The 21,652-nt window shown below is 46.2% G+C and overlaps 1 protein-coding gene across 1 annotated transcript; it reads right to left on the minus strand.

Annotated features, from left to right (window-relative positions):
- Window positions 1-14,923: 14,923 nt before the first annotated feature.
- Window positions 14,924-21,361, minus strand: LOC311027487 (uncharacterized protein; the record flags this gene model as incomplete). Its single annotated transcript, XM_084031509.1, has 4 exons — window positions 14,924-15,007; window positions 15,920-16,258; window positions 16,949-17,045; window positions 21,333-21,361. The coding sequence occupies 4 exons, from the start codon at window positions 21,359-21,361 to the stop codon at window positions 14,924-14,926; spliced, it is 549 nt and encodes a 182-aa protein (XP_083887635.1).
- Between the last annotated feature and the right edge of the window lie 291 nt (window positions 21,362-21,652).

Genomic DNA, 21,652 nt, shown 5'->3' on the forward strand with positions numbered 1-21,652 from the left:
GTTCCTGGCTGGTTCTGGTCCCCCACAGTCCTCTTCATCAGCTTCTGTTTCCATCTGTTCAGTTGAGCCTCTGGCTGCAGCTGAAACCAGCCCTGAGGACTGAGGTTTCTCTTCATCGTTGTCTTCTTCACTCTTAACAGGGACAAGAGTCAATGGGAACTTGATACCAACCTCCTCCAGGCCTCGATGCTTCTCTCCTTGCTGACTGGTCCAGAGTTCTTCCTGTTCTTCTTTAATGTGTGGGGGGTCTGGGTCCTCCTGGTCCAGACTGGAGCTCCAGTCCTGCTGCTCAAAGGGAACCTCTTCTTTAGTCACCAACAGCTGCTGGACGTCTGCAGGAAAACAATAAACACACATACACAATATAGAGACGTTTCAAACAGCTGAACAATCAGTCACCAGTACACTGTTTTTTTCTGAAACCAAACAGGCAGACAGACAACCTGCAAAAATACAATGCACCAGCAGTAATGCAGTCATCAGTATCTTGAGATGAATACATTTGTTACAGTTTTTCATAATTGTTAATAACTTTAAACATTCCAACTTTTCATCTAAACTGACAACACAAAACCCAGTTTTCAAACTACATTCACAAAACCTCTGATTCTTCTGGATAAATCAAACCATCACATACTGACTGTAATTGTGTTTAACTTGTGCAGCCTGTGGTCAGCATAATGCATCAAAAGTAAACGTTTTGGTCCTATGCGTGTTGCATGTTACCTCCTGTCACACGTTAACGCAACTCATATTAGAACACTGCCATACCTAACGTATAAAAAGTAAGCACCAACCTGCTCTGTGTAACCGGACTTCAGGCAGGAAAACAGCGTCCAGTAGCTTCCGCTGTCGCTCGTTCTCCTCTTTAGAACGAGAAAGTTCCTCCTCGTATTCTGCTACCGTTCTTTCAAACAGCCCAAATATCTCTTCAACAGCCGCACTTAGTCGCTGCTCCACCAAAGCTCTCATCACTTGGACTTTACTCATTTTCCCGCGACGAGAGAGACGTTTTGACTCCACACAAACTCCGTCAAAATCTGTTTCCAGCTCGCATGCTAAGCTAACTAGCTTAGCTTCGTAGGCTCCCGGGAGATGATTCAGAGTTAAAATATTCAGAATAAAAGGTGAAGAGTACAAAGTCCGTCCAGAGAGGTTTATCCAGACACACAGAGACTCTGATGGATCAGTACTGGTGAAGCTAACAGACACTTTCTTAACACCACGAAGGAACTCTTCTACTGAAAACAGGCGCCATTGTTGAAAAGAGAACATCCGGGTGCGTCGCGGTTTCTTCTTCTTCTTCTTCTTCTTTGGAGTTTAATGGCAGTCGGCATCCTTAGTGTTGCATTTACCGCCATCTGCTGGACTTTACTTCTCCCGTTCCTCCTCTTCTACATCCTTTTAATTAACCCAGTTGTTACTAGGTATCTTATTATGATTCTCCTCCCTTCCCTCGATTTTCCACATTCTATTATACTGTTAAAATTAATTTCCCTCACTCCTACCTTCTGCAACCCTCTATTCATCCTCTCCCTCTCCCTTTCATATCCAGGACATGCCATCACCACGTGTTCAACTGTTTCCCTCTCTCCACAATTACACAGACCATTTGCATGCTTCCCTATGATATTAAGTGTGCTGTTCAGTTTGGTATGCCCTATTCTTAGTCTGCTCATTGTTACCTGTTCTGTTCTATTGTCTCCATAACCCCCCATCTCTCCTACTACTCCCTGTAATTTATATAAATGTCTCCCTTTTTCCTGGCTCTTCCAATACTGGTTCCATTGATTGATTATTTCCTTCCATATTAAACTTTTCCCCTCTGCTTTTGATAATTTTACTTTCACTTCCACCTCCTTTTTCTTTACTGCCTCCTTAGCAGATTTGTCTGCTTTTTCATTTCCTTGTATCCCTAAGTGAGCTGGCACCCACATGAACGTTATTTCCCTCCCCTGTTGTGTTAATCTGGATGTTTTTAACAGTATTTCATATAATAATTCCTGATGTGTTTTTGCTGACCTGTTTTTTATGCTTAAGAGTGATGAAACTGAATCACTGCATATGACTGTCTTCTTGTCCACTCTGTCCTCCACCCAGTCTATTGCCATTAATATTGCGCATAGCTCCACCGCATATATGCTTAGGTGGTCTGAAGTTCTTTTTGATATTTTGGTATGATGACTGGGAACCACCACTGCTGCACCTGTTGCTCCTGTTTCCGGCTCTTTTGATCCATCTATGTGCACATATTCCCCATACTTTCCCTCTGTGTAGTTATAAAATTCCTGTACTAGGTCAGCTGTTTTATTTCTTCTCTTGATGTTCCATATTTCTAGGTCTACGCTTGTCTCTTGTAGCATCCATTCTGGTATTTGCGTCCACAGAACTGTTGGGCTTCTATTTGCTGTATTTTTAGTTGTTCTGCTATTCCCTCACCGACCCACCCAAAGCTTGATTTTTGTTCTTTCCCCTTTTCCCAACACATCTCCAAAACTTTCTTTGTTGGATGGTCTTCATTGTGTCCTTTTAGATGTATCCAGTGATTGGCTGTAAGCTCTTTCCTTCTGAGCCATAATGGCATTTCTCCTGTTTCAACCTGAAGGGAGCATACTGGTGCTGTTTTCATTGCTCCTAAACAAATTCTCAGTGCTCGAGCTTGAATGACATCTAGCTGTAAGAGGACTGATTTAGCTGCTGATCCATATCCCACGCTACCATACTCTATTCTAGATCGTATTAGTGCAATGTATATATATTTTAGTGACGTAAAATCAGCCCCCCATTCTAGCCCAGCCAAACACCTCATAACATTCAATACTACCTTACTTTTTTGAACTATTCCCTTCACATGCTCTCTCCACGTTAATCCAGAGTCAAAGCTTAATCCCAAGAATCGCATGCTGTTTACTCTTTCTAAGTTCCTTCCATATAAGTTTAACTTTTTATTTTCACTGATTTTCTTTTTTGAGAAGAACATTACTTTACTTTTTTCCACTGAAAATTTGAAACCCCATTCTGCTCCCCATTTTTCCACTTGATCTATCCCTTGCTGTAATTTCATGACTATGTGATCTATGTTGCCTCCCCTCTTCCATACTGTCCCATCATCTGCAAACAGAGATCTTCCCATTCCTGTTGGTATGTTGTTGAAAATGTAATTTATCATTATTGTAAATAGTGTAGGACTGATAACACTCCCCTGCGGCGTACCATTCGTTACAATATAACTTTCTGAGATTTCTGACCCAATTTTAACCTGGATGACCCTTTCCCTTAGAAAATCCATGACCCAGTTAAATAACTTTCCCTCAATCCCCATGTGATGCATCTTAATCAGCAAACCTTCTCTCCACAACATGTCGTATGCTTTTTCGACATCAAGAACACTGCGGCCACCGTTTCTTTATTTACCTGTGCTTTCCTAATGTCGTCTTCTAAACATAATATCGGATCCATTGTGCTCCTACCTCTTCTAAATCCACTTCAATACCTAGTCACCAGTCGCCTCTTTTCAATATAATACATGAGCCTCTCATTAATCATTCTCTCCATTATTTTTCCTATATGTGACGTAAGAGCTATGGGTCTGTAGTTTGTTGGCTTGCTATGATCTTTCCCAGGCTTCCTGATTGGGATGATTATCGCCTCTTTCCAGCTTTGTGGGACTTTACCCTCTCTCCAGACTTTATTGTATAGTGTTAATATTTTCATTAATCCCCCCTCACTTATATGTTTAATCATTGTATAACATATTCTATCTTTATCTGGTGCACTCCTTCTTGTTTTGGCTATTGCTCTTTTCATTTCTCCGATGGTAAATGGGACATCTAACTCATTTCCCCTACTATCCTTTCTTTTTAACACCTCCCTGTTTTCATTCCTAGTTTTCTCCCTACCATTTCTTCCCTCCTCTGTTAAATTATTTGAGCTGTGCACCGCAACAAAAGTTTTAACCATTAACTCAGCCTTCTCTTTATTGGTTACAGCGACCTCATTTCCAGAACTCAGGACTGGATAATTCCAGTCCTTCCTATCTCCACCCATTTTTTTCAACATCCCCCAGACTTCACCTATCTTAGTAGTGCTCCCGATCGATCCACAGAACTCCCTCCAATACGACCTCTTTGCTTGTCTTATTGTTTTCCTTACCATTGCTTGTGCTTGCTTATATTGGATCAGATGTTGAAAGTTATGATATCTTTTAACTAACTTAAATGCTTTGTTTCTGCTTTTAACTGCTTTGTTTGCATTTTTCATCCCACCATGGTACTAACTTATTCTTCTTTCTGCCTGTACTTTTAGGTATGGAGCTGGTTGCTGCTGCTATGATCCCCTGCTTTATTTTCCTCTCCATCATTTCCACCTCTAAGTTAACACTAATCTGAGAGAGATTTTTATCGCACTCCTTCATGAATTCTACCCAATTAGCTTTTTCTAAGATCCATCTTCCTCCTGCTCTCTCTGTGGCCTGTACTGTTGCTAAATTTATTTTATTATATATAGGATAATGGTCACTTCCTATAGTCCCTTTTTGACACACATTCCATTCACATAATGGCGCTAATGTATTGGTCACTAATGTCAAATCTAAAGCCGACTCCTTCCCAGTATTTACGTCTATCCTTGTCCCTCTCCCATCATTCACACAAACCAGATTCTTTCCATCTAACAATTCCTCCACTGTCTCCCCATTGCGGTCGTTCTTCTCACTCCCCCATAATGTATTATGAGCATTAAAATCTCCACACCACACTGCGTTTCCATTGCTCTTGCCTTCCATTTCTTCCAGTTTCTTAATGTCCAACTGTCTGCATGGGTTGTAAAAATTTAGTATCACCAGCTTCCTCTTTCCTATCCATACTTCTATTATAATACTCTCCATCTCAGCTCCAATATCAATAATCCTGTAGGGAATGCCCTCTTTTACAAATGTGACACATCCGCCTCCTGTCCCTTCTCCCCTGTCTCTTCTGACTGCCACGTAATCTTTAATAATGAACTCTAAGTTCGGTTTTAACCAGGATTCCTGGATGCACATTATGTCTGGTTTTTCCTGTTGACTATAGATGAACTGTTTAAACTCCTGACCATTCACAATTAGGCTTCTTGCATTCCACTGAAGGATTATCATTATTATTAATATTACCCAATACATGATGGTTCTTGACTGGCCTGAACACTCAACTCATCTCTTACCTCTTCCCATCTTATCCCCTTCATATCCAGATGATGTACTGCCGCTTTCACTATTATTTGTATTCTTTCTGTTTTAGATTTAACATCTGCGGTCGCATTTATGACTCCTGCTATGAATGTCACCAATCTCTTTTTCTCCTCCAACATTTGCTTTTCAACTTCTTGTACAACACTTGTCATCACTTGTTTCTCTCTCTTCTGTTGCATGCCACTGATATTCCCTTGTCCCGCTCTCTTAGCAGCTTCAGCATACGACACTTTTTCATTCACTTTTATCTGTTGCACTGTTATTTCTCTCTTCATAGCCTCACAGCCCCAGTATGCTACGCTATGCTCTCCTCCACAGTTACAGCATTTTGGCCTCACCCCCGTTCCACATTTCCCATATTCATGGTCTCCTCCACACCTTGCACACCTTCTTTTGCCTTTGCACCGGTTAGCTATATATACTCCTGACAATTGAAGCACCTCATTGGTTTTGGGACGAATTCTCTCACATTGTATTTTACAAATCCACAATAGAGTTCCCTTGGGATAGTTTTTGTATCAAACTCTACCACTACTGTTTCTTATTCTTTTTTCTCAGGTCCTCTTGTCATTCTTTTAACATCTTTAACTGTGGTATTTCTCATTTTTAGATTTCCCACTAGATCTTTTATGCTGATACCAAGGGGAACCCCTGTTATCACTCCCTTACATCCATTATTTCTCTGTTCCCCAACTTTCACTGTTTTTGTAACCTTAATTTTTCCTACACTCACCATTTTCCGAGCTTTTTCTACTTGTGTTTCTGTGTTACACCCAATAAGCAGGTTCCCATCTCCTAGCACTTTAGCGTACTTAACTTCTCCTACTTGTGCTCTGATTATTTTTGTGATTTTTAGTGGGTCCATTTTCTTTACCCCCCCTTCTCCCTCAAATCTCACCACTACATTAAGGGATCCCTTCTTCCCACTCCTTACCTCCTCTCCCTGCCCCTCACTCTCTGTGCCTTCCAAACTATCTTTATCTTCCTTCTTTCTCTTTTTCCCACTTGCCCTTCTACACCTTCCTCCTCTCCCTACTTGCTCCCATTCACTACCCCCTTTATCAATCTCACAATCCTCTTCACTCATTTCCATACTGTTGTAACTATCTCCGTCCCCCTTCCTTCCCTCCATTTTACACCCACTTACAGAAAGCAGCACAAGGGTACCGCTACCGGACCTATACAGGCCGTCGGTCGATACCCCCACAATCTACTCTCTGTAAGTTACCTACCTACTTTCAACACTCAAATGACAATGTCCCGCACTCTTGTCAATTCAATTTTCACTCTTAGTTTTTAAGTTTTACCACTCTTCCACAAATCACTCTCTCCGCTATCGCTCAACCGCGTCGCGGTTTCTTCTTCGTTTGGTCATTTTAGCGGTTGGCAAACAACGTTGTGGTGCATCACCGCCACCAACCGGAAAACAAAAAAACAAAAAAAAACACAGAAGGAACCAGAGGAACTCCATTTCATTAAAATTAAGGTGATGTTGTTAAGCGTGTTGGTTTATGTGAGATTTGTTAAGACCGACTAAAGAAAAGACTACGACGTACTGTTAACTATTTATTCAGGATTGTATTATGAAGTGAAATCAAGATATCAAGGACTTTTTCTGTTTGAAAAATCTCAGGCATCAAAGCTGATAATCAACTAGGATGTTAACTGCAACCAATCGCCCAGAAAAAGATGCACAATTTCTTTATCAATTAAAGGTGGGAGGACCTGTGGTTTAGACTTTAGCCCTCCCTTTCTTGGTGCAAGACCTGGTCCCAGCTCCATGGCAACACAACCTTGCTTCCTGGAATCGATACCCTGTAGAAAAAAAGATTGACCGTCTGCCTGTCCCTGCTCATCTGCTCTTTGTTTTAACTTCCTCATCTGACTCCTTAAACTCCAAGTAAACCAGTGTTATCCCTTGACCTCCCTTTCTTCATATCCTGGGTTCTTACTTTGTCTACACTGCAGGGATGCCAGGGTTACGGCCCGCGGGCCGGACCCGGCCCGACTGTACGTCGCATCCGGCCCGCGGGTATAAGGGGAGAATTGTTTTTTTTTTATTATTATTTTATCTATTTTTTTAATATATACCGGAAATCCTCTAATACTGGCCTGTATTCTATTACCGGCCAGTCACATATGCCGGGGCAAGTGTCGACAGGCAGCGTTATTTCCACCCTTCCCATTCATTCAGTCAGGTTCGCGTTGCGAAGATTTGGGCTGAGGCTATATTAAAGGATTTACGGTATGGCCTGCAATGCATTCGACTCACGGCGAGTGTGGAGAGACGGTGCGCCGCTGCCTTCCGAAAGCTCTCGAAAATATTTTAAACTGAATGTGGTCGATCTAAATGTTACGAGAGTGGCATATGTGTGTGCGCGAGAATGTCTGTGTGTGTGTGTGTGAGCGTGACGTCAGCGAATGAGTCGACGAATGAGTGAACGAGCGATTGCGCGAGTGTCAGTCTAGGAGGAACTAAACGAGACCGGTTGTGGTTTTGAGTATACGTGTACTGTTAAATAAAGTACCAAACGCCAAGAATCTGTGCCCGTGTCTTCCGACCTATAAACAGACCCACTGCCGGTTATGGTGAAGGGTGTTACCCCCGAAAGGACATCGGCCCTGGAGGGAACGTCTCCCCTGTGCTCCCCGACTACGGTCTGAGAGCCAAGGAACAGGAAAGGTGTAACATTGGCGACCACGAAGGGACCCTCTCACGCAAACGGAAAGGCAGTGGTGAGCAAAGAATGAACGGTGAAACAAACCAGAGAAGTTAGAAGAGACAAAAGAATAAGCGGAAAGCATTGTTTATCTGTTTCAGCTAAGCTAAGATGGCGGACGCTAACCGCCGTAGCCCGTGCAATCTTGGCTACTCAAAGTCCAACCCGTTCATAACGATAAACGACGGTGATGTGGAAGAGACCATAGACAATATGAGTGAAGGAAATACAAGTTATTATGGACTTTCTAACGTGTTCCACCGTGAAGTGGAGCCTATTAGAATGAAGTATGCGGCGGCGCCATGTGAGCTCATTCAACCCAAGTTCTCGAGCCGGAACCCCTTCATTAATTCCGAAGAGGACAGCTACCGTTTTCAATGTGGTGCGGGCAACAGACAAAGTGACGACTTTATTCCACAACCTGCTGCTATTGCAACGCCGCATTCAAACCCCTTTTCCTCGGACCAGGGGAGTTACATCCACAGCACCCCCAAGATCGGTTGCCCCCCAGCCCCCACATGCCTGTGCACCACCTGCCCTTCTTCATCAAAGGATATTAACTATGGACATTCGCCGGAGCCAGGGCACAGTCGGACTATGAAGTTGCGCAAAGGTGAGCAGCCAAAGTCACATCAGCCCTCCTCCGAGAGTGAGGATGACTATGATCATCGAGAAAGAGTCCCCACTTTGAGACCCGGACAGTATGATGGCACCACACCCTGGACAGAGTTCCTGCACAGGTTTGAGAGTTGTGCTGAAGCTAACTACTGGTCCGCAAAGACAATGGCTGTCCAGCTGAAGTTCTGCATGGTGGGTGCAGCCGGGGCCATCATCCACAGAAATCCCCGGTCCGCCCTGTGGGACTACGTCCGCCTGGTAGAGGAGATAGAAACTGCATACGGCCCTTCCTCGCAGCATGCAGCTGCAGTAGCTATCGAGCTGAGACAGCGTGTCCGCAAACCGAGTGAGGCTCTCCATGTTTTGCGAGATGACATCTACGGGAGAGTGTCAGTAGCCTACAGCAGCAGGGCTGATGCTGAGCAGGACGCCATAGGAGTTGAAGTCTTTACTAATGCTCTAGGGGATGCAGAAATTGTACAAAAGCTTTTAGAGCAGCGCCCCCAAACGTTAGCCCAAGCCTTTGACATTGCCCATCGCTATGAAACCACGAAGCGAGCAGCATCATATGTCGCCGGTCTCATGCACTCAAGAGCCCGTGACATAGCTGAGCGCAGGCCCCGTGCTATGGTGATCAGAGAGGGAACCGACGAAGAGGAATTAAAGACTGCTACAGCGCCCCCATCAGCCATCTTTAAACCTGCGTCTCCCAGCCACAGTCACACACCATATAGAGGTAAAAGCCCCAGAGACATTAAATGGGATGAGATTCGGTGTCACAACTGTTCAGGCCTGGGTCACATGAAGAGAAATTGCCCCTCACCAAGAAATGCAGCTAGAGCTCTAACTTCAACCATGTCCCCTCAAAGCTCAAGGTCAGCTGTGCTTCACCTTAAGGCCCAGGGTCAAGAAATGAACATTCACATGATTGTGTACGAGCTAGAAGTGTGCGCTGTTTTGGACAGTGGGGCTCGGAAAAGTGTTTTTCCTCTGTGTCATTACAACGCCATTCATCCAGATGTCAGGCCTCCACTTCAGTCATCCATCGTAGAGACACTGATCGGTGTTGGGCCTGGTGACATACCCGTGCTCGGCGAAGCTCACATCCCCGTCCAGATCAACAACTGTCAGGTGAGCGTCCTCTTCCTGGTTGCTGATATAGCTGGTGACGAGGCCCTCCTGGGCCATCCATTCCTGAGCCAGGCCCAGGCACGTCTTGATTTTGGGAATCAACGGATTGTGCTGTTTGGAGAAGAGGTGCCGTATTTCGATTCCAAAAACAAACCAAAGGCGCACGCAGTGAGAGTGGCCCGGACGGTGGTGCTGGAGGCTGGGCAGGAGTTTGTGGTAAGAGGCAACATCCACCTTAAAGACCCAGTTGAAGGGGGATTGATGCTGAGCCCCACCAAAGGCTTTGTTGAAAAACACAGACTGTTAGTGGCCCGAGTTTTAGTGGAAGCTCAGCCCCATATGACCATGCCCCTCCGCATCTTCAATCCGGGCAACAGTGCCGTTACCATTAAAAAGGGGGCCATCGTGGGACTCCTCCAGCCGGTAAAGGTTCTGCAGCCTGCAAACGCGGTTGCCCACAACCAGCATGAACAGACTGTCAGCAGCCGCCCTCCGGTCCCCCAGAACCTACAGGAGCTCTATGCCCAGAGCTCGAATGAGCTTAACCAAGAGGAGCAGCTGCGGCTAGCTCAGCTGCTGTGCACCTATGAGAATGTGTTCTCCACAGGACCCACTGACCTCGGCAGGACCAGCCTGGTTCAGCATGACATCGTAACCATGCCAGGCCTCCCAGTCAAGCAACCACCACGCCGGATGGCGTTGGAGAAACAACAGGATGCTGACCAACAGATACAACAGAGCCTGGGGGCGGGGCTGGCCCGCCGCAGCAACAGCAGTTGGGCATCGCCCATAGTGATGGTAAAGAAAAAAGATGGGACGTACCGCCTCTGCATAGACTATAGAGGCCTGAATGACTGAACGATTAAAGATGCATATCCTCTGCCCCGCATCCAGGACACGCTGGACACCCTCTCTGATGCCAAGTGGTTCAGCACCCTTGACCTCGCGGCCGGCTACTGGCAAGTCGAACTGACCCCAAGAGCACGCAAAGCAGCAGCATTCTGCACCAAAAGTGGACTGTTTGAATGGAATGTCATGCCATTTGGACTGTGTAATGCTCCGGCGACATTCCAGCGCTTGATGGACCGGGTGCTGGCCGGCATGCAGTGGGAGACCTGCCTAGTGTACCTGGACGACATCATCGTTCTGGGCAGCGACGTTCCGCAGATGCTGCAGCGGCTGGGCCAGGTTTTCAGTCATCTCGACCAGGCCAAACTGAAACTAAAACCGTCTAAGTGCTGCCTCTTCCGCCGCCAAGTAGCCTACCTGGGTCACATCGTTTCAGAGAGCGGTGTGGCCACTGACCCCAACAAAGTCCAGAAAGTGCAGGACTGGCCAACACCGACGTCACTCCAAGATGTCCGTCGCTTTGTGGGCCTTGCATCTTACTATCGGCGGTTCGTTAAAGACTTTGCTTCCATTGCAGAACCTCTCCATGCCCTGACCAAGAAACATGCCCAGTTTCGTTGGTCTGAGGAATGCCAGGCGGCATTTAATGAACTCAAATGCTTGCTAACGACCGCGCCAATCCTGGGCTACCCACTCGACCAAGGCAACATGATACTAGACACAGACGCCAGCGACGACGGTATCGGCGCTGTTCTCTCACAGGTTCAGCAGGGTGTGGAACGTGTGCTAGCCTATGGAAGCCGCAAGCTGTCCACAACTGAACAGAATTACTGTACCACACGGCGAGAACTGCTAGCCGTGGTCGACTTCACGTCACACTTTCGCCAGTATCTCCTAGGGCGGCGCTTCACGGTGCGCACCAACCACAGCAGCCTTCGGTGGCTAACAAGGATGAAGGAGCCTGAGGGGCAGCTCGCCAGGTGGCTCGAGAGACTTGGCGAATACAACTTCGAGATCATCCATCGCCCTGGCCAGCTTCACGGCAACGCAGACAGCCTCTCCCAGAGACCCTGCCGTCAGTCCTGTCCTTGTAAGCTCCCCAGCCCATCTCCTCCTCAGTTGAACATCAGTCACCAGGCTGTGCAGTGCAATTTGGACTCTGACATCAACCAGGCGATGCTGAGTCCAGTGGGGTAGAGAGACACCCAGCTCCCGCAGAAGCAAGTCTAGTGGGGGTAGACAAGGCCCTGCCAGCTGACTCTAACAACTTAAAGTCCCCCGAGAAAATATACCTGACTAAGTCAAAAGAAAATGAACAGTTTGGTGGTTGGTCCCTGGAGGAGCTGCGACAAGCCCAGGAAGACGACGCAGACATTGCACCCATCAGAACCTGGTTGGAAACCAGCGGAGAACGTCCTGCATGGGTAACAGTCTCACCATGCAGCCCAGCCACAAAGACATATTGGAGCCAGTGGAAACGCCTCTACATCAGAGATGGAGTGCTAGTAAGACGTTTCTACTGCCTGGACGATACCCAATTCTATCCACAAGTAGTGCTGCCCCGCACCTTCCGGCCAGACATCATGAGACAGATGCATGAGGGACAAGTTGGTGGACATTTTGGTGTAGAGCACACTGTAGCTCGGCTGCAAACCCGATACTTCTGGTACAGAATGAGGGAGGACGTTGCCCTGTGGTGTAACACCTGCACCAGCTGCGCATCAAAAGCCAGGCCACGGAAGACACCACAAGCCCCCATGGGCACTGTTCGAGTCGGAGCGCCTATGGAGCACATCGCTTTGGATATCATGGGGCCACTGAATGAGACTGAGCGCAACAACAGATATGTGCTGGTAATACAGGACTATTTCACAAAATGGATCGAAGCGTTTCCCCTACCTAACGAACAAGCTGTAACTGTGGCTGAAGTGCTCGCCTCCGAGTGGGTGTGTCGCTATGGAGCCCCGCAGACACTGCACAGCGACCAAGGCCGGAACTTCGAGTCTGAGGTGTTCCAGGAAATGTGCACGCTGTTCGGGATCGACAAAACACACACCACACCTTTCCGTCCTCAGTCCGATGGGCAAGTTGAAAGGTTCAATGCCACTCTGCAAAAGATCCTGGCCACGACAGCCGAGCGTTGCCACTGGGATTGGGACCTCATGATTCCCTACGCTGTCATGGCCTACAGAGCAACAAAGCACAGTTCAACTGGTTTCACCCAGAACTACATAATGTTTGGCCGGGAAGTGAGTGAGCCAGTAGACCTGGTATCCGGCCTGCCACCAGACCCTGAACCAGCTCCCTCAGCCCCTGAGTATGTCCAGCACCTTCGAGAGCGACTGGAGCTGGCGCACCAAATCACCAGAGATGCTCTCTTAGAGTCTGTGGAACATGCAAAGAGACAATATGACAAGAACTGTTGCCGCACACATTACAATGTTGGTGATGCTGTGTGGTACCTCATCAAAGGAACAAAAAAATTCAAGAACAGAGTGAGGAAGTTCCTCCCATCTTACGAAGGGCCATTCTTCGTTCTGGGTCAGTTGGACGACCTGGTTTATCGAATCCAGAAAGGGCCAAAGACTAAAGTAAAGGTGGTTCACCACGATCAGCTGAAGCCTTATCGCTGCCGGGACCCACTGGACAATACTTGGGCCCTGGAGCAAGCCCAGAGCTGGACACCAATGGAGGTGTCACCCCCAGACGACGTAGATCCTGCTGACACTCTACTGGGTCTGCCCCAGCTCTTCTCCGACGCTGATGACAGCTCCAGCTTTCCCTCATCAGATCCAGCTGTGGACATTCCTGTAGCTGCTGCTTCTCACCCCTCCTACACTCACCTTGACTCCTCCGTTCCTGTGGAGTTCAAGGACAGTGGGGGTGGTGCGGCGGTGCAGCACCCTCAGAGCCCTCGTTCTCAAAGGCCCCAGCGCAGGCGTAGACCAGTTTGGTGAGTGGGTGGCTCACTGAGCGCCCCGGCTCACTGAGCGCCCGTGTTCATGGGCAGTTCCAGAACTTTAAGGGCAATGTTTACGATGTTTAAAAAAAAAATAATAAGTTGCTTATTGCTTATGTTTTGTATTTCTCTTGGTAAAGAATATATAATATATATATATAAAAAGAGAACTTAAAGGTAAAAAAAAAAGTTTGATACAATTGAGTGCGAATGGTTGTCTGTCTCTACATGTCGGCCCTGTGATAGACTGGCGACCTGTCCAGGGTGTACCCCGCCTTTGCCCAATGACAGCTGGGATCGGCTCCAGCCCCCCCCCCCCCCCCCACGACCCTGAATACAGGATAAGTGGTAGACAATGGATGGATGGATGGATGTTGCTGCAACGCTGCTGGGCTGAAACTTCTGGCTATCTTGAGTCTATGGAGCAAGTTTGGTGTTGATACAGAAAAATGTGGATTATTATTGCACACCTAGTCATACATTCTTAATCATGAATCAATAGTGTGGTTTTGAGAATATACCATGTTTTTGTTGGGTAATGTTTCACAATGATGGTCACATCATAGCATTAGTTGAGCATTAGTTAAGCATTAACAAACATTAACTGGTAACTAGTGGTCAAAAATCACTAAATCTGTTGAGCATCCTCAGGATGGGGTCCCGAGTCCATGTCCCAAGTTTGGTTTCCATACATGAAAGTGTTGCTGAGATATGGATTCACTTCCTGTTTTAACTGATGGTGGCACTAGAGCTTTCAATGCAGAGGCACAAAAATGATTTGAGTGATTGGAAAGGTATGCAGCAAAGAGCTGTAAGCATTGTAAGCTGTACGCACCTTAATGAACTTAAGAGCAAATACGCATGTCCAATATTGAACTGATGGTGGCGCTAGAGCGTTCAATGCAGTGGCACACAAATTGATGAGTGATTGCGACGTTATGCAGCACAGAGTTGTAAGCAAAGTAAGAAGCATGCATTTCAAAGGATTTACAAGCATAAATGCATGTCAAACATTGAACTAGTGGTGGCGCTAGAGCGTTCAATGAAGAGGCCTGAAAATTGGTGTGAGTGATTGGGACAGTGTCTTGACTCCAGGTACCAAGTTTGTTTACGTTGAGTCAAAGCATCGGTGAGACGTCAGCTCATTTTTGGCAGCCTCGCCGCCATTTTCAATTGCCTCTCACAGGAGAATAAACTTGAAATTGAAAAATCTTTGAAATAACTTTTGTGCGGATTGGTCTTAAGATCATCTTTGTCAAGTTGCGAGCGAATTGAACGAACTTTGTGACCCGTGAAGGTTTTTAAAACTTTCTGAGATAATCCAATATGGCGGAGGTCCAATATGGCCGAAAGTGACGGACCATGTATCATTGAACTTGGGTTGATCCAAGGATCACAACCCTACCTCACTTGTGAAAATCAGATGCACAAGTCATGGTCCACGTCAGGAATGCACGTCCAACTTTCACCCATTGGTGGCGCAAGAGTGTTGGGCATAGAGTTCTGTTAATTGGTGAGAGTGATCATGGAACAGTTCCAAATCTGTGTGCTGAATTTCATAACTTTTGACCAAGCGGTTCAATTTTCAGCCAAATTTTGACCCGTTGGTGGCGCTAGACTGCTGGGTTTAGAGGTCCGTAAATGAGTGAGTGGTCAGTACAGTGTTCCGAAACTTTCAGCCAAATTTCAGCACTTTTTACCAAGGCGTTCTATGGGCTGCCATAGACTTCAATGGCAGAGGAGTAATAATAAGAAAACATAGAATCACTAATAGGGGGTCTTGCAGCTTCGCTTCTTGACCCCCCAAAACAACATTAAAGAATTAGTTGTGCTGTAATGATGGGGCAGACACAGACCTGGCGTTCATCCACTTTATTTGTATCAATGCAGATGTACACTTACAATATATTGATGGGACCGTGTTCACAGAGGTCCAAAAAGCATAAGTATGCATTTCTAATATACAAACATTATGTGATCATATTTTAGCACAAATACAAACATCAGAAGTAGAATATATTTAAGAAATCAAACAAATCATCCAAAATATGTCATTAAAACAAATAATTATAAAAATACAAAGAAAAAGTAGGAATCAGTCAAAAATACTGGCCTAACATAGTTTTTTTAGGAATCCAGCCTGGTTTATCTGTATATTAACCACCATCATGAGCATGTTCTAGTCCTGCTCTGTGTTAAGTGTCCAGAGATAACTTCTGTTGTGATATGACACAATGAATAAAATGTTATTGAGTGAAACCTGTCACTTCCATCTTCTCCTCGTGCAAATCTAGATAGCACAGTGCAAACTTCACTTCATTGCTATAGTTGTTTAACCGTCAGCGGCCGGACTCTTATGTAACTGAAAGTTTTTCTCCTGTGTGTTCTCATGTGTCCCTTCAGATGTCCATTTACAGTGAAACCTTTACCACACACTGAGCAGCTGAAAGGTTTTTCTCCTGAATGAGTTCTCATGTGTCTCTTTAGATTTCCACTGATTCTAAATGTTTTCCAACCCTGAGAGCAGTTTAATGGTTTCTTACCAGTTCTACATCTAAAATCACTGTCAGGATCATTTTTTAAAGCCTTTAAAACGGACCGAGGTTCTCTGGTCTCCTGCCAATCAGCACTGTCATCAGTCTGAGGTTCAGAAGAGTCTCCAGTCTTGTCATCAGTATCTGTTTGTAAATGTGAATCTGAGTTCCTGGTTGGTTCTGGTCCCCCACAGTCCTCTTCATCAGCTTCTGTTTCCATCTGTTCAGGTGAGTCTCTGGCTGCAGCTGAAACCAGCCCTGAGGACTGAGGTTTCTCTTCATCGTTGTCTTCTTCACTCTTAACAGGGACAAGAGTCAACGGGAACTTGATATCAACGTCCTCCAGGCCTCGATGCTTCTCTCCTTGCTGACTGGTCCAGAGTTCTTCCTGTTCTTCTTTAATGTGTGGGGGGTCTGGGTCCTCCTGGTCCAGACTGGAGCTCCAGTCCTGCTGCTCAAAGGGAACCTCTTCTTTAGTCACCAACAGCTGCTGGACGCCTGCAGGAAAACAATAAACACACATACAGAATATAGAGACGTTTCAAACAGCTGAACAATCAGTCACCAGTACACTGTTTTTTTTCTGAAACAAAACAGGCAGACAGAAACAAACTGCAAAAATACAATGCACCAGCAGTAATGCAGTCATCAGTAGCTTGAGATGAATACATTTGTTACAGTTTTTCATAATTGTTAATGACTTGAAACTTTCCAACCTTTCATCTAAACTGTAAACACAAAACCCAGTTTTCAAACTAAATTCACAAAACCTGATTCTTCTGGATAAATCAAACCGTCACATACTGACTGTAATTGTGTTTAACTTCTGCAGCCTGTGGTCAGCATAATGCATCAAAAGTAAACGCTTCCGCTGTCGCTCGTTCTCCTCTTTAGAACGAGAAAGTTCCTCCTCGTATTCTGCTACCGTTCTTTCAAACAGCCCAAATATCTCTTCAGCAGCCGCACTTAGTCGCTGCTCCACCAAAGCTCTCGTCACTTGGACTTTACTAATTTTCCCGCGACGAGAGAGACGTTTTGACTCCACACAAACTCCGTCAAACTCTGTTTCCAGCTAGCATGCTAAGCTGACTAGATTAGCTTCGTAGGCTCCCGGGAGATGATTGAGAGTTAAAACATTCAGAATAAAAGGTGAAGAGTACAAAGTCCATCCAGACAGGTTTATCCAGACACACAGAGACTCTGATGGATCAGTACTGGTGAAGTTAACAGACACTTTCTCAACACCACGAAGGAACTCTTCTACTGACACTAGGCGCCATTGTTGAAAAGAGAACATCCGGGTGCGCAGCGACTTCTTCTTCTTCCTCTTTAGTTAGGCAGGCTAGACGCAGCTTTGGCGTAATGCAGCCCCTACAGTTTGCTATTAAGAACTACATCAAATCCTTTTGTACAATCCTGTTTTGTGAAGATAATCCACCAATTTCTTTGTTTTAACCCAAGAATCGAGATTTAGATGTGTGCGCATGTTAAAAACAGTTTCCCCATCTGCTCCAAGTTTCTTGAAGAGAGTCCTTCTCTGACTGGAGTATATTTTGCCCTGGAGTAGTACATGTTTCACTGTCTCACTATCTCCACACTCACATTTGCCATCAGGATGTTAACCAATCAGAGCCAACCCACTCCTCAGCCCACAGTGTCCAAGTCTCAGTCTTGAGATTACTACAGAGTCTTTCCTACTGCACCTGTAAGTGCACTCGTCTTTACTTATGCTTTCCTGCACTGAAAAATATGCCCTTCCTTTCCTTTCCTTCTCCGAAGACTTTTGCCACTTTTCTTTGAGAGACCTGTTTATTCTTTCACTATACTCTGGTGCCCCATATTGCAAATGAATTTGCACACTTTTTATCAGGTCTGGACTTGGATTTAGCTTCTTTTATCGTAGTTAAGGTTGCTGTTGAATCACTGCATATGATTGAATTTCCCTGTTTATTGTCCTCAACCCATCTTAATGCCAACAGAACTGCCACCATTTCTGCTGTGAAGACTGACATATGATTTGATATTCTGTATCCTTTTTTATATCCGATTTCAGGTATGCTAATACCAACTGCCACTTTCCCACTCTCATGATCTTTTGACCCATCTGTATAAATTTGTAGGTGGTTTCCCCATTTTACATTTAGGTCATTTAGCAGACGCTTTTGTCCAAAGCGACTTACAATAAGTACATTTACTTCCACTCCAAGCCGGCCTGCAACTCTGCCTCGCTGGACGGAGGTGATCCGAGGAGCCAAAACAATATCCTCGGCTCCTGGGTCAAAGTCATGCCTGGAGCTATCAAATCGCTTCGGGCCTCTGTCTGTTGCCCCAGTGGCACCTGCTGCTGTTATTCCTCCCGAGGCGAGTGTCGGTCAGTCAGCCGCCCAGTCCTCCGCTGTCACTCCCCCCGAGGCGGCGGCTGATCGGTCAGCTGTCCGGTCCGCCGCTTCTGCTCACCCGGCAGCGGCGCCTGCTGTCACTCCACCCATGGCAAGCACTGACCGGGCGCCTGTCTTGTCCCCCGGGGGGCAGGGAAAGTCCTCCTCCCTCTCCAGGTCCTCGTCCGCCTCCACCTCCTCCCGGCGCAGGCGGCTCGCAGGGCGATTCACTCAGGTGGCCCTCGCCGCCCTCAGCCGCTGCCGATACACCTTCTTTCCCGGCTCTGACCTCTCACCGGTCCTCAGCTGTCAATCCAGTGCACGCTGGCAACGCAAACTGTGCCACCAGTTCTCCCGCTCTACTGGTTGGATCCTCCATGGTCCGCCATGTCCAAGTCAACAGGTGTATTACTTCATGTCATCCCAGTGCCTGCGTCAATCATCTCACTGATAACATCCCCCAGCTGCTGCAAAAACATCCCTCTGTCCACACTGTTGTCGCTCACTTGGGTGGTTTCAACGACCTTAAGCAGCAACAATCCATAAAACTTAGGAAGGACTGCACCCGCCTCATCGATAACATTTCACAGCTGAACAAGCGGTGCGTCGTCTCCGGGCCCCTCCCCCCTCCGTCATGTGGCGATGAAAAGTTCAGTCGTCTCTGGCAGCTTCACGTGTGGCTTAAAGGCTATTGTACTAGCGCTGGCATTCCATACGTGGACAATTTTACCACTTTCCTCCATAGACCGGACCTGTTCAAACGAGACCGTCTTCACCTAAACCACAACGGATCCCGTCTTCTGTCTCTGAACATTAATCTCACTCTGCTAGCCGTCCAGTCCACAACATTCACTGATTGACTGTGTACGCGACACACCTCCGTAGCCTCTTCCTCTACCACCACTACGACAGTTCCCCCCGGCACCTCTATGGGTAACACCGCCCCCTCCTGGCCCCAGCCCTCATTAACCTCTCCCACTGCTGCAGTACCAATTCAAACAATTATCACAGCCAGACCCTATCACTCATATGGTGTTCTTAAAGCTGCAAATATTAATAACATCTCCTATATTAAATATAGTGCCACTGCTCCTTCACCACTTGGTATCCTGTGTAACCTGGCCCTGCTAAACATAAGGTCTCTCTCAAACAAGACTTTCATTCTTAATGATTTCATTTCATCCTCCCAGCTAGACTTCCTGTTTCTGACAGAGACCTGGTTGAAGCCTGGTGAACACAGTCAGCTTCTGGAAATGTGTCCCCCTCAATATAATTTTTATAGCTCCCCTCGGCTTTGCGGCCGTGGGGGAGGTCTAGCTGTTGTCTATAGAAAGTCCCACAAGTGTACTCTTATTAGCACTGATAATTACTCCAGTTTTGAGGTCCTAATGTTTAAATATGATGGCCCAAGCCCAGCCCTCTTTGTAGTGGTGTATCGACCCCCCCTGGCCGGAGGCTACTTTTCTCACTGAGTTTCCTGAGTTTCTGACCTCACTTGTGATGAACTATGACAAAATTCTGATCTCCGGTGATTTTAACTTTCACATCGATGTTAAATCTAATAGTAAAGCCACTGAATTCCTCGCCATTATGGATTCCCTCAATTTTGTACAGTTTGTCTCTGGCCCAACCCATAATCACGGTCACACGCTAGACCTAGTGTTCACGCTTGGTCTGAATATTCCCTCTCTGACTGTGGAAAACATGGGGATCTCAGACCACCTGTGCATTAGATTCTCCACCCTGCTTCATTCTATTCCCAAACCTCAGTCATCTGTCTCATACTCTCGCACAATAAACACCTCTTCAGCTAGGACATTTTCTGAGGCCTTTGCAGCCTCATCCTTATCCAAGAGTGTCCAGGCTTGTTCCCCTTATATCAATACTGAAGAGCTTTTAACCCACTTCAACTCTACTTGTGCTCTTATTCTAGACTCTGTTGCCCCCCTCAAGCCTAGGAAACCTAAAACTAAAACCCAGCCCTGGCTTAATGCCAACACCTGCGCACTGAGACAGTCATGTAGGAAAGCTGAAAGAAGATGGAAAAGTGACAGGTTACAAGTCTCATATGACATCATGAGGGGCTGTCTTGACACATACCAGCAAGCTGTTAAGGCAGCAAGGGCAACATATTTTGCCAACATCATCTCCAGAAACTCCCACTCCTCAAAATCATTATTCAAAGCAATTAACACTATTCTAAATCCTGCTGCTAGCCCCTGCCCTGCCCCTCCCACTGTTAGTTGTGAAGACTTTCTACATTTCTTCATGAATAAAATTGAGAACATCCGATCTGCAATCTCACCTTCAACTTTTGACCCTTCCTCCTTCCTGCCTTGCCCTGCTGTTCTCACCAGATTTGAGCCGGTGTCCCTCTCTCAGATTGTCGACATTGTCTCCCATACTAGGCCGACTACCTGTACCATAGACATTGTTCCCACCCAACTGCTGAGGGAAGCTCTTAACACTCTAGGTCCCACAGTGTCACTCCTCCTCAATAGTAGCCTGGCTAATGGTTCTGTTCCATCATGCTTCAAACACGCAGTTGTTCAGCCAATTATCAAAAAACCAAACCTAGATCCTGCTGTTCTAAATCATTTTCGACCAATCTCAAAACTCCCGTTTCTATCCAAGGTCATGGAAAAAATTGTTTACTCCCAGCTTCTGTCCTTCTAAGATAAAAATAACATCATGGACAAATTCCAGTCAGGTTTCAGGGCACGGCATAGTACAGAGTCAGCACTGCTAAAAGTCACGAACGACCTACTGCTCTCCCTCGACTCTGGTAAACCCGCCTTATTAATACTCTTAGATCTCAATTCTGCCTTCGACACTGTTGACCACTCCCTCTTGCTGAACCGGCTTGAGCACCAGGTCGGTATCCAAGGCAGCGCACTCCAGTGGTTTGCCTCCTACCTTTCTAACAGATCCTTTTCTGTTAACATCGGTAATCTCTACTCTTCATCTGCTCCAATCACATGTGGCGTACCCCAGGGTTCCATCTTAGGCCCCATCCTATTCGCCCTATACCTTCTCCCTTTAGGCTCCATTCTCCAAAAGCACAATATCGCATATCATTGCTACGCCGATGATACACAGTTATATCTTCCACTCGAACCTGGTCATAGCAACAACTCCACCTTGGAGTCCATTCTTGACTGCCTCCAAGACGTCAAACTATGGCTGGTAAACAACTATCTCCAATTAAATGATGGGAAGACAGATGTGGTCTTTTT

This window comes from Eutrigla gurnardus (assembly GCF_963514095.1).
Source record: "Eutrigla gurnardus genome assembly, chromosome: 17".
In the NCBI taxonomy this organism is placed as follows: Eukaryota; Metazoa; Chordata; class Actinopteri; order Perciformes; family Triglidae; genus Eutrigla; species Eutrigla gurnardus.